Source organism: Pristis pectinata, chromosome 19, assembly GCF_009764475.1.
Source record: "Pristis pectinata isolate sPriPec2 chromosome 19, sPriPec2.1.pri, whole genome shotgun sequence".
NCBI classification, from domain to species: domain Eukaryota; kingdom Metazoa; phylum Chordata; class Chondrichthyes; order Rhinopristiformes; family Pristidae; genus Pristis; species Pristis pectinata.
Genome location: NC_067423.1, coordinates 29279065 through 29291351, shown reverse-complemented (window position 1 = coordinate 29291351; position 12287 = coordinate 29279065). Strand labels below are relative to the sequence as shown.

General features: G+C 39.3%; 1 protein-coding gene across 1 annotated transcript in view; it reads left to right on the top strand.

Moving 5' to 3' along the window:
- Positions 1–12287, top strand: part of LOC127580344 (cAMP-dependent protein kinase type II-beta regulatory subunit) — a 68212-nt gene that overhangs the window by 15894 nt on the left and 40031 nt on the right. Inside the window, exon 2 of the mRNA XM_052033673.1 lies at positions 5763–5798. Coding sequence (XP_051889633.1) covers positions 5763–5798 — 36 coding nt within the window. The remainder of the gene's footprint in view (positions 1–5762; positions 5799–12287) is intronic.

Sequence of the window (12287 nt, the reverse complement as noted above, 5' to 3'; positions counted from 1 at the left end):
GTTGAGGTTATAATCCCATTGGCCATGATCTTACTGAATGAAACACTCAAGGGGTTGACTCTAATTGTATGTTCATATCAGTTGAGTCCCTGTGCTCTCCATGTATTAAAAGATTAAAAAAGAAGTTGCAGAATATTTTAATGGATTTGGCATAACTCTAAGATATGTTTTCAAAAAAAACTGAAACTGAGTTCTTTGTTCCAGAATTTATATTTTACAGAATCATTATGAAGAGAGCAAATTTAGTTTCATATGGAATTGTTTCTAACTTGCCATGACGTTTTCATATCTGTCTTGGACCCTGCACAAGTATAACTGTCAGATTATAGCAACTAGTAGAAGTTTGGATTTCCATAAAAGGATGTGAAGCTTAAAGCATTTTAAAAAGAAACTGGGCTGAATCCCTTTTTATTATTCTATAGTGGGAAATATTGTCTGTCACTCAGCCAGAACTAAAATCAGTACTTATAAAATTCCCAAGTGGTTTTTTTTTGTTGTCCATTTGTAGTTCATTTGTAACTGATCCAGCAGGTTGAGCTAATTTAAAATTCTGTGTCATGCAAGTAACTTTCGTGTGAAGTTTGCATGGCGTAGAAATAGCAGTGAATCTTTCACCTTGTGAATTCGGCTGGAGGCACCGGGTGTATTCCATCTCGAGGGTCCGAGGAGGAGGATGCAACTTTGTACTCTTGATGTGCTGAATAGATACTTAAAATTTCTGGTGGTTACAAATCACATTTCATAATTGGATTTTCCATAGGTTTAAGGGTCTCTAAAGTTAATACACAATTAACTCTACTAATGGATTATATTCTGGTTTGTTAAACCTCACTATTGTTCCACAGTTAGTACACATTAGAAATGTACTTCTTCCAAACCTGTTGTTCATCCTGTATTTGTAGTTACATTGCCTTGTTACTGTGCTGCTGCATCTGGTCATTTAGGTTTTTGGAAGCATTCCTGGCCACTGGCAAAGTATTATTTTTAGAATGTTAGAAACACGTGCTTGTTTCTTATCTCTTCAGTTGGAGTTATTTAGTTTAACTTGTGGTATTTCTGATTTCTACTCCCAAATATTCTGCTGCAATATGGGCTGAATCTTGCTATTTGGAACAGCCAGTATTCAGCCATTCAAACAGAAGCAAGTTCTAGATTTGAGCAAATGTGCTGAGGGTCCTGGGCATGCTGAGTGACAGATGGGATAGCATCCATCGCCACGTTTTGCAGCTGGACCCCAAATGGAAGAAGGCCATTTGGCATATTGTGTCTGACCCAGCTCTTTGGAAGGACAATTCATTTGCTCCGCTCTCTCTCTCACAATCGTGCCAGTACCACCCTTTTGCATGCTTGTCCATCTCCCTGTTGAATGCTACGATTGAATCTGCCTCCATGCAATACCTCTATCAAAGGGAGTCAATCCTCTTTATCCACCCTGGTTCCTACCCTTTTTGTATATTACTGTTGTTTGCAGTTCACCATGTTATCTATAGTAAATTGTGCCCTGTACACCCAAAGCTAAATCATTGATTTATGTCGAGAAAAGCAGCGGATCTAGTACCGACTCCCGGGGTACTCCACCCTACACTTCCCTCCAGCTTGAGAAACTACCTTTCACTGCAATTCTTTGTTACCTGTTATTTGGCCACTTTTCTATCTGTGCTGCTACAGCCTCTTTATTCTACTGCCTTAGGTCTTGATGACAAGCCTAGTGCCTGACACCATAATGCAGGCACTTGGAAGTACATGTGCACCACATCCACCATTTTCTCTTGCCATCCTTCTCCATTACTTCATGAAAGATCGTTATCAATATAATGCTGGGGAATTGCTGTTTTGTTCATACTTGGAGTAGGATCAGACACTTCGCTGATTTCAATGGGTATTCTAGGCCAGTTGATGTTAATTAGCTCACAGTAGTTTGGGATATTTTTATTTTTAAATTTTTAATTCATTTTAAAATTTTACATAATTTTAAATGCCAAAAATTGGGGAAAAGAAAATTGTAAATCCATGAGTTTTGATTCTTGGCAAAGCAGTGTCCTAGCTTTGGCTTTTAACATATTTCAGGGATATTTTGGGGTCTGGGTTACTGTTCTATGCCGAAATCTGGACCTTGCTGTCTGACTGGTCATTCTCATCTGACCCACGTATGGAAAGCTCAGTTATCTGGGACGCATTGGATTTGGCCAACACCTGATAATCAATTGTGCCATTTAACCTAGTGTAGGCCGAGGGGCTCCCTCACTTGGGCTGAGGGGTTCCCTCGGTGCTTTCCCAGTGCTGGTTGTGAAGTGCTAGTGATTGGTGTGTACCAGTTAGTGAAGTACTTGAACTGTATGATGGAACATGTATGAATCGTGGGAGGTGATTACAGCTGGGTTGCTGGACTGAGCAAGGTCTCACCCTGTTAATTTCTCAACAAAAAGTCAGGTCATTGTTTTGCATTTTCTAATTGCTTAACTGTGCAGTCAAATGCTTCACGAGCTGTTGAGGAGCATATGTATATCCATCCGGCATAAACTAGGAAAACAAACACCTACTTGTTTCTAACCCCTTAATGAAAATATCACCAGTATCTCTCCTGGCTAGGAATAATAGATCACCTAGAATTATCTTTCAAATGTTGCCCTGTGAGTGCCTCCTGAGGTTTGTGGCTGGCTTCTCTCCAAGTTGTTTGCAAGGGGAAGCCACACAAGGTAAGTGTGATTTTTATTTTAGCACTCATTGGTGAGCTGCTTGTGTTCCCTGCTGACTGGATTCTGGTGGAATAGTAGTCCCATTCTATATACAGTTCTCCAGTCATGTTATTCTTTTTCTCTAGTTTATAACATGTTGTCTTCTAGAACTGGATCCTCTTTCAGTGGGTTGTTATTATTCTGAGTACTGTGTTTTTCTGTTGATTTCTTATTTTGGATCTACCCAGCGGGGTGAATGGGGATTGCACCATCATGTCTGTAGTTCAAAAGCCTGGGCCATCCAACTTCAATTGAGTAGCTCTTACTACTTGCATCTTTGCCCAAGACTGAGTCAATGTGGTGACTGGCCATTTTATGCAAACAGTCTTCACTTTCAAATTGATCTACATGGAAGCAGTTATTTTCAATATTTGTGGATCTTGCAGAGTATTATACGTCTTTTGGAAGAAGTGATGGAGGTTGTGGGAAAACAAAAACTCTAGATTTTTTGGGACTGAAAGCAAGTGGAAGTGAAATTTAATAGGATGGCTCTGGACAGTGATGGTATCAGCATTGTTTTTCATTCAAGCGTGGGAGCTTGGAAGCGTGTGGGAAGGTATGAAGCAATGTTTTGGAAAAGCCAGACCAATGTTGCTGGATGCTTAGGGCCAGGGAGAGGGTTGGGACGAGGAAATAGATGGCAAATTTGCCTTAAACAGTCAGAATGAAAGGATGGAGATGAGAGAGGAGCTTGGAATATTGACAGGCATTGAGTTCTTAGAGCCTGGGCTAGGAACAGAGGTTGGAACTCTGGCGGAAAGGAAAAATGAGTGGCGTGAATGGTGAGGAGCCTATTTTGTTTATGTTCCCTGGAATTGGGGATGGGGTGCTATCCAAGGAATAACTGACAAGTTTGTAAGCACAGATCCAAGAATGCAAGTAGGTGAAGGCTCTTGAGTTGTGAAGTCATTTAAAATGCAGGGTAGAGTTGCAGTGATCCAGAAACTTTGTAAAAAAAAAAGCAGTTGGAGACAAAAAGTTGGGAAGGCAGCCAGATAAGGCTCAGCAGATTGTTGGGAAGCTTGCAAGTACAGGATGATGGTTAAGTGTTTACATAAGTAGTTCCCATTGTAAACATTTACTCAAAATTGTGTTCGCACATACTCCTTGTATTACAAGATTTTTAGTGCAACAAAGGCTGACATTGCGTAAGCCAACTGCAGAAATTAAAATTGCAACAATATGTTGTTTTAGGGTGTTTGACCATTTTGAAGTAGAAAATCTGGATATGATCAAACTTCAAAAGTGAGCTTTAAGGTTTACAATACATTTCATAACCAGAGCTTTGCGGGTGGGGATGAGTGTGTGAAAGATGGAAAGGACTTTTTTTTTTGAACCAAGCCAATTGGCTGACTTGTGGAATGTGGCTTCTTCAAATCAAACAGTTGAGTTCATCCAGGCTCCTTTCATGAAGATAATCCTTAGAAACAGCAATATCGAGCAGCTGAGAGTGGAGTGACTGCAGGCCTGTGTCAAATCTCTAAACATGGACGGCTCAGAGTTAAAGCCATTAATTTCCTTTCCCTAGGGAGAACAAAAGAATGGGAAAATGAATGTTTTGGGTCTGATGGTAGCATCTGATGATAGTTGGATTAGAAACTTGACTGGTGTGTGTTGTCACGAACCAGCAACAAAAGAAACACACTGAGCATGATTCAGTGTTAAAAACTATTTTATTAATCACTACTTATGAGAATATGTAAAATAAAAGTAAAAATGTTAGTACGTTAGACTTCAAAAATGTTAAACCTTGAACGTTAACCCCAAAACTAAACTCTTCGCGTGTGTGTGTGTGTGTGTGTGACAAAGTCCCAAACTCCCAGTTCCGGAATGGTTCTTAAAGTTCAGTTCCGCAAGCCATAAGGTGAAACATGAGCAAGGGCTTCTTCAACAACCACCGTTGTCTGAAGATAAGGCGTAGACGTAGAGAAACATAGAGAGAGTAAATATGAAATCCAAATGTTCCACGATGGAACCCCAGCGACACTTCAGTGTTTACTCGGTAGTGACTTCCTCACCCCGAAAAGCATCCGAATCGTGGTCGTCCACACAAATACCTGTTTCCTTCTACAGGTCAGCAACAAAGTGAACTCCACCGGATTACTTCCAACTTCCATACATGGATTTCAGTGGCAGACACAGTTATAGTTTCTCATCCATCGATAGAGAAAACTAGCAGGCTGGTGTCTCTCTCCCTTTCTCTCTCTCTCTCCTTCTAACTTCTTCAACAACATCATTACGTCCTTTATCTTCTATTGACGTAAGCACGCCCCACACACACATACACACACACTCTCTATCTTAAAGGGACATTCACTGAGTCCGTAACAGTGTCAACAGAACAGATGTTGCAGGTCACAATATGGTGGAGGCTGATTGTAGCTGCAAGAGGTGATGGGAAGGAAGAATCTGTCAATGGGTTAATTTTAATACCCAAAAATATCACTGGGAAGTCTCTGAATTGAGTAAACACAAAGATGAGCTTAATTGAGATCAAAATAATAGCAAGGGAGAGTAGATGGTGTGGGCATGGACATGCAAACATTATACAAAATACCAGTAGAACTGCAGAAGCTAAGTTAGCAGTTATGAGAGTTTGTTTGCTCTTCGTTCATCTGTTTAATAACAACTCAACAACCTCCCCACAGAGCAATCCAGATGGTGGACAGCCATTTTAATTCGAGTACCAAAAACCTGCATTTATAATGAAAGTTATACATTGAAACCTTGGGCAAAATGAGAACTATGGACAGGCTGTAATGCACTTCAGATTCAAAATACAAGAATTTCTTAGTGAAATGTAATTTGTCATTGGGTACAGCTCTCAAGTTGTGTGGTTAAGATGCACAATGTTCAGCAAAATGTGTATTTAAATTACTTAAGTTAAACATTGTAAAAATCTGGTCAATCATTTACATTGAATTTTTCTAACTAAATACATTCTGAAAATGTGTATAATTCAAACCAATATGGTATTGAATATCCTAAATAATTAATTAAAACACTGCCTTTTTGTTTGCTTTCCAGCTCCAGTCAAAAACAGATTAACTCGAAGACCCTCTGGTAGGAACTTTATTTATTTATACTTGGGAATCTGGGTGTTGCTGGGAAGGCCAGAATTTATTACTTACCCCCTTGAAGGTGCTGGTGATCTGCTTTGTAGAACTACTGTAGTCCTGCTGATGAAGGTACTCCCACAGCGGAGAGGACGGGGAGTTCCAGAATTATGGAGCAAAGATGAATTTCCAAGCACAGATAGTGTACCACTTAAATGGTAATTGTGATACTGTTCCCATGTGCTTGAAACCATTGTCCTTGGTAACGGAGATTGCAGAGTTACCCTGGCATGTATCTGTAGTACATTTTGTAGGTGGTACACATCGCAGCAGCACTCTGCTTGTTTTGGTTGGTGGAAGGGCTGCTTTGTTGTGGGTGGTGTTGACTTTCTTTAGAGTTATTGAAGTTACACTCATCCAGACCCAGCTGAGTTTTTGGTTAGTAATGACTCTCATCATGCTGATGGTGGGAAACTTGGTGATGGTATTAATATTGAGTGTTAAGAATTGGTGATTCGACTCTCCCTTACTGGAGAAAGGTCATTGCCTGGCACTTTTGCGATGAGTGTTGCTTGCCACTTAGCAGCACAGATCCAGGTTGTGTTGCATACAAGTATGGATCGTTATTTGCTGAGTAGTTTCATTATTCAAGCATCAGCAAATATCCCCACTTCTGATCTCGTGAAAGGTCATTGATGAAGCAGCTGATGATGCTTGGGTTGAGGACACTTCCTGCAGTGATGTCATGGAGTTGAAATGATTGACTTTTTTTTAAAAAAAAAATCCGCAATCATCTTTGTGCAAGATGTGACTCCAAGCACTGGAGTGTTTTCACCTTGATGCCCCTGGTGTTACCAGGGCTTTTTGGTGTTACTCTTGTACAAATGGTACCTTGACATCAAAGATGGTCACTCTTGCCTCGCCTCTCAAATCCAGCTCGCTTGGTTCATGTTTGGACCCAGGCTGTGATTGTGTGAAGCTGAGTGGTCATGGCAGTTTCCAAACTGGGCAACAGTAAGCAGGTTATTGGTGATTAAATGCCATCTGATAGCATTGTCAATGAGATTTTCCATCACTGTGAGAGTACTAGTTTTCATCAGTGGGAGAGTCATGAACACAGGACATACCTGCAAAATAATGGGCTGGTCACTTAAAAATAACGTGCATAGAAGTTTTTTTTTCTGTTAGAGGGTAGTGAATCTCTGGAATTCTGTCACCGAGGGTAGCAGAGGCCAGATCATTGGATATATCAAGGTGGAGATAGATAAAAGTTGGAAAGGTTGTGGAATTGAGGGTTATAGCAAACTGGTACAGAAGAGGAGTTTAGGTGCAGCATAGATCAGCCATGATTTTGAATGGTGGGCAGGCTAGAGGGACCTGGGGGCCTGCTTCTGCTTCAATTTTCTTGTGTTCTTGTGTGTATTTTGACAGGATGGTAATTAGTCATATTAGATTTTGTCCCGTTGTGTTTTTTTTTGGTTAACAGGTCATAGCTGTGCAATGTTCCACATTGTCAGGGAAATTACTTTGCTGTAATTGTACTTGGGTGGAGGCACAACTAGTTCTAGAGTACAGGTCCTCATCTACTACAGCTAGTATGTTGTCTTGCCCCATTGTATTTACTGTGTCACCTGGTCTCAACTGTTTCTTAATACCACAAGTCAATTATGTAGTATAATGCACTTAAATAATATGGATAAATCAATTCATTAATACAAGTTCAAATCACACCATGGCAATTGGGGAATTTAAATTCAATAACTAAATAACCTGGAATTAAATGATCCTTAAGAAAATACACCAGTGTCATCAAAGATGACTGTAAATTTATCAGGTCTGTAGTTTTGTTTTAAAAAACCTTTTTGACCAGTTTTTCTTGTCTCTCAGTCCCTAAGACTGTAGCAGTTTAAGGCAGCAGTGCACCATAACCACCTCGGGGAATTAAGTTTATGTAGTAAAGGCATTCCTCATCAGCAGTGTCTACATCCTCAAAGTTAATAAATTTTAAAGCCAGTATAGTGACAGCATGATATGCTTGATAGATGTTAATTCTTTGCTTCGCAAAATGAGTTTCAGTCATACTAGGACTAGCATTTAATAGTTCAACAGTAAGTAAAATCCATTGCTGTAAAATGTACAAAAGTTGGTTCATATCTGATTTATCAGAGTTTACGCCAATGAAATGTTAACCTTATTTGTATGTGTACTTGCTTGCATTAATCATAACAATTTTGACCAGTTCTTAACAATCAGGCATGGTTTATTGTTAAAATGCCTTATCTTCATTATACATGTAGCTGGAATACAATGAATCCTATTTATGCATAGATACTTATGACTTGGTTTAATCTTGTGATTTATACTTAGTCACTTGAAGGTGATGCTGTAGCTATAAATAATGGAATATTTAAAGCTTCTTGGGAACGGTCAAATTTATGGTTTGAGGCAAGATACAAATTAATTTAATTAAGCTTTTGCTGGAGGTGTAAGATGTGTGAGATGCATATTTGTTGACTTTTGTAGCCATATTATAAGATGTAATAACCAGGTCAGCCTTGAGGTAGCAAGTGAGACAATCGATCTTGGGATGCTTTGTAACATTTTAGATATGTTCTCATTTGTTCTAATTTGGATGGAGATTTATGGAATATCGCACTTCATTATACTTATCATAATGCAATGAATCAGCAGAGAAGGATCCACATGCTAACTCTCTGCCCAAGAGAACACAGAACACATCTCGTTAATTTCTTTGTCTGCAACTTAGTGTTGTTTGTTTCCATGTATCTGAACTTGGACCAAGATAATAAAGAGTTCACTACGTATAATATTTAATTTTTAATTTGAACTATCCTGTAGCACTAAGATTCACTGGAGGTGTTCTTTATAATAGTTCAACACATAAAACATATTTTACTTTTATGGGCACACTAAGTTTTTTTTTAGAAAGGTGGTGTTGCAGAATGTAAGTATAATAAACTTTCTCCTTGATAAGTTTTTTTTATTGTTTTTAAATACTTTGCATTAATCAGGTATTGAGATGGGAACAAAATGAAAATTTTAAAGCTGGATCAGTGTAAGAATCAATTACCTGTAATTTTTCTGATGGATGGAATGTTATTCCATGTGAGCTGTTGTCAATTTGGTGCAACTGGGAAGGACTGCTGTATTAGTATGAATACAGACGGGCCCTCAATTACAAAAGAGCTGTGTGCAACTCCTTACCACCTCCCCCCCACCCCACACACTTTTTGTAACTTTCAGCCATTCCTGCGTGTGGATGCCAGAAACTTGACTTTGCACTTCCCCATTCATTTGAAATTGCGCATAGTGGTAATCAAACCTGCATTGCTAATGCTGTCATGATCAGCTTGTAGTCTTTTGCTTTTGCCAATTCCATATCCTTTCATCTTTGCCTTCTGTGAGTTGTTTGCTGAGGTATACTGCCATGGATCCTGGTAGTCTCCGAAACCCATGAAGTTGGCTGTTGTTCATGTTTTGATCGAGATAGTGAATTTTGCTTTTTCGGAGCATCAATCAAGCATCACCCTTGTGTGCACTTCAATTAGATTGAAGAATTCTTCTTTTTGTTTCAGCAATTGTTCAGTTGCTTGAAGTTGGTCAAATGCTAAAGAGCAGAGAGATGGAGCATGGAACTAGCTTGATCATTGGTTTGAAACCACATCCAATAGTACATTACTCACTGAACCATTGGCAAATTTGTCATCTTATTTTTCTGTGGAGATTTATCTCAAATTTTAACAGGATTGAAAATGAAGGGACATATTATTTTCTTTGAATATTTGAAGTCCGGAAGTGAGCATAGTTGAAGCTGTTTGTGGTTGAGCTGGATGGGAATGTCCCAAGGGTTCTGTTTCACTTTCCTGTGCTTCTGCTTTTGATATGGTTTGTCCCATAAGCCTTGCAACAACATCATTGGCAAGTTGTGGTGTTTTGGGCAGACTGAATACTGTTGACCTCTTGATCAAAGCCCTGTGGGGAGATGTGGCTAGATCCAAGGAGGATAGGATATGGGCAATGACAGCTTGGATGCCAAGTTGTTTGATATGTGGTTTGTTAAGGAAAGCATGGAGTAAAGTGATTAAGTCATGAACAAGGGTATCAGTAGCAGATGGTTTGAGATGGTGGCAGAGGTAAGGCATGTTAGTGGTGATAGTAAGCAGGGTTTAAGCATGGAAGAGAATTGTTGGAAATTGCAGTTGGGTTTTAATAGAGCCTTGGAATTATCAACCGATTCAGACTGTGTGGGGTTGGAGAGAGCTTATCTTTTGCTGTGAAACCTGAAGATAATGTTCTTGGCCTCGCTAATGTAGAATTGAAAGAAATGAAGATTCTCCAAAGACTGGAAATCAAGCAGTGAAAGCTGTAGTTGAAGGTATCAATGATGTTGCCTCTATTCACACAGGTTACAAACAAAGTTTTATGAAAAAATATTCTATTTAGCCTTATATCTTCCAATATCTGATGGTAAAATTTCTACTTTGTTCTCATCATTAGATATTCCTTTGATTAATTTGTTGAAGACTTGCTTATTGTAAAAATAAAATATTTGCTGAAGCTTCAGTTTTTTTGTGGAAGTATTATTTGCTACTTGTATGTGTTTGAGATTTGACTCCAAACAATATTCTGTGAAACTGCATTGTTGCTTGAGAATCACAAGCCCTATTCTTTAGACCCTTAGTACGCTGTGATGGAGTAGTGAGGTAAAAATATTAATCTCAACGATACTACCATAGGTTACATAGTGAAGTCCCAGGCACTTTTCTCAGCTGTGTGGAAGAGTTAAGAGGGGCATCGAGTTGACCTCTGGGCCATTTTCACTATTAAGAGGTAAGGCTTGGGAGTGGGTATTGAGTCTGTTACTCGTGTGGGTAGAGAAGTGAAAATCTTTGGAATGAAAAGATTGAGTCATGTCCAGTGCTTCTCAATCCTTTGTCAGGGTTATTACAAATTTGAATTAACTATACTTCATACTGCTTTTGCATCTTAAACAAGGAAAAGGGAAATCTATGCATTTTAATTGATTTCTCAAATCTAGATTACATAGTTCATGAAGTTACTGTACAGTTTGATGGCATGTTTGTGGGAGGAATGAGTTTATTGCCAAGAATGCTGTTGCATGTCAAGGTGTTTCACTGCCTGGGTTTGGAGGATTGGTTTGTGGGACCAAGAGTAGCATCTGCAGACTTGTGACTACATTAATCGAGATTGTTGAATTGCTACAATGGAAACTGTGCAGAGAGACCATTCAAAATACTGATTATTTCTCCAATTCCAAGCCAGAACCTGATGTAAAATATGGAGGGATGAAAATATTTTTGAGCTTGTGTAGGGTAATGTGTGTGCATTGTTAAACCAGTTCGCCAGTAGATGGAAGAGAGTTGCAGGATTGCAGGAAATGGGCAGCAGAGTGGCACAGCTGGTAGAGCCATTGCCTCACAGCTTCACTGATCTGGTTCATCCTGAACTCCAGTGCCGTTTGTGCATTTACCCTGTAGCTGTGTGGGTTTCCCCTGAGTGTGCCAGTTTTCTCCCATGTTCCAAAGATGTACAGGTTGGTAGGTTAATTGTCCACGGTGAATTGTTCCTGGTGTGTAAGTGAGTGATAGAACCCAAGGAAGAGTCGAGTAGAATGTGGGGACAATAAAATAGGAGTAGTTTAACTGACGTTTGATGTACTGAAGGACCTGTCTTCATGCTGGATGCATGATTCAATTAGTCTGAGAGTTGAGGACAGATGAGGTAAGGGAGGGATTCATAAACTGGAGTATTAAATTATCTCTAATCAAATATGATGCCAAGTTTGTGAACTTTGTACAGAGATGCTTAAGAGAATGATGAAGTTGATGTCTAGGTAATTGAGTTCAAGGCATCATCTGAAAATAATGGAGCTGTTGTTCCAAGCATCCTGTGGGAAGAAATATTTGCTTCTCTTGTGCTGTGTGTTGAATAAGCACTCTGATAATTTAGATACACTGAAGTGATGGTCACGTAGGACTGGATGTCATCAGATTGTATTGGAAACTTGTGCTGGTCTCCCTTGCTAGTTCTTTGCCAGAACAATGAAAAACTAATAAGACATGGTCTCTCTGATTTTATAATTTTACATTGAATTAAAATGCCTTGCATTGGAGTTTTACGTGGAGATTACTGGAGATGTAAAGGAAATTGATACCAAACCAGGGGGGGAGAGAAATGTGGATTACAACATTTTGGGAAAAGGCAGGTTTAAGGAGACTCCAAGTAGAAGAGAGATGATTAGAATTTTAATATTGATGTAATATTGATATTTTTCTATGATTTCTTAATACTGATTGGCACTTCCTTAGTGCAAAATGTTTAGATGGGGCAGAATTTGTTAGGTGTGTACAGTCAGGGTTCCTGACAAACTGTAGAAAGGCCAACCAGAAGGATCTGATGCCAGTCAATGAACCTGGTCAGGTGCCAGACCTCTTGGTGGGCGAGCATTTTGCGG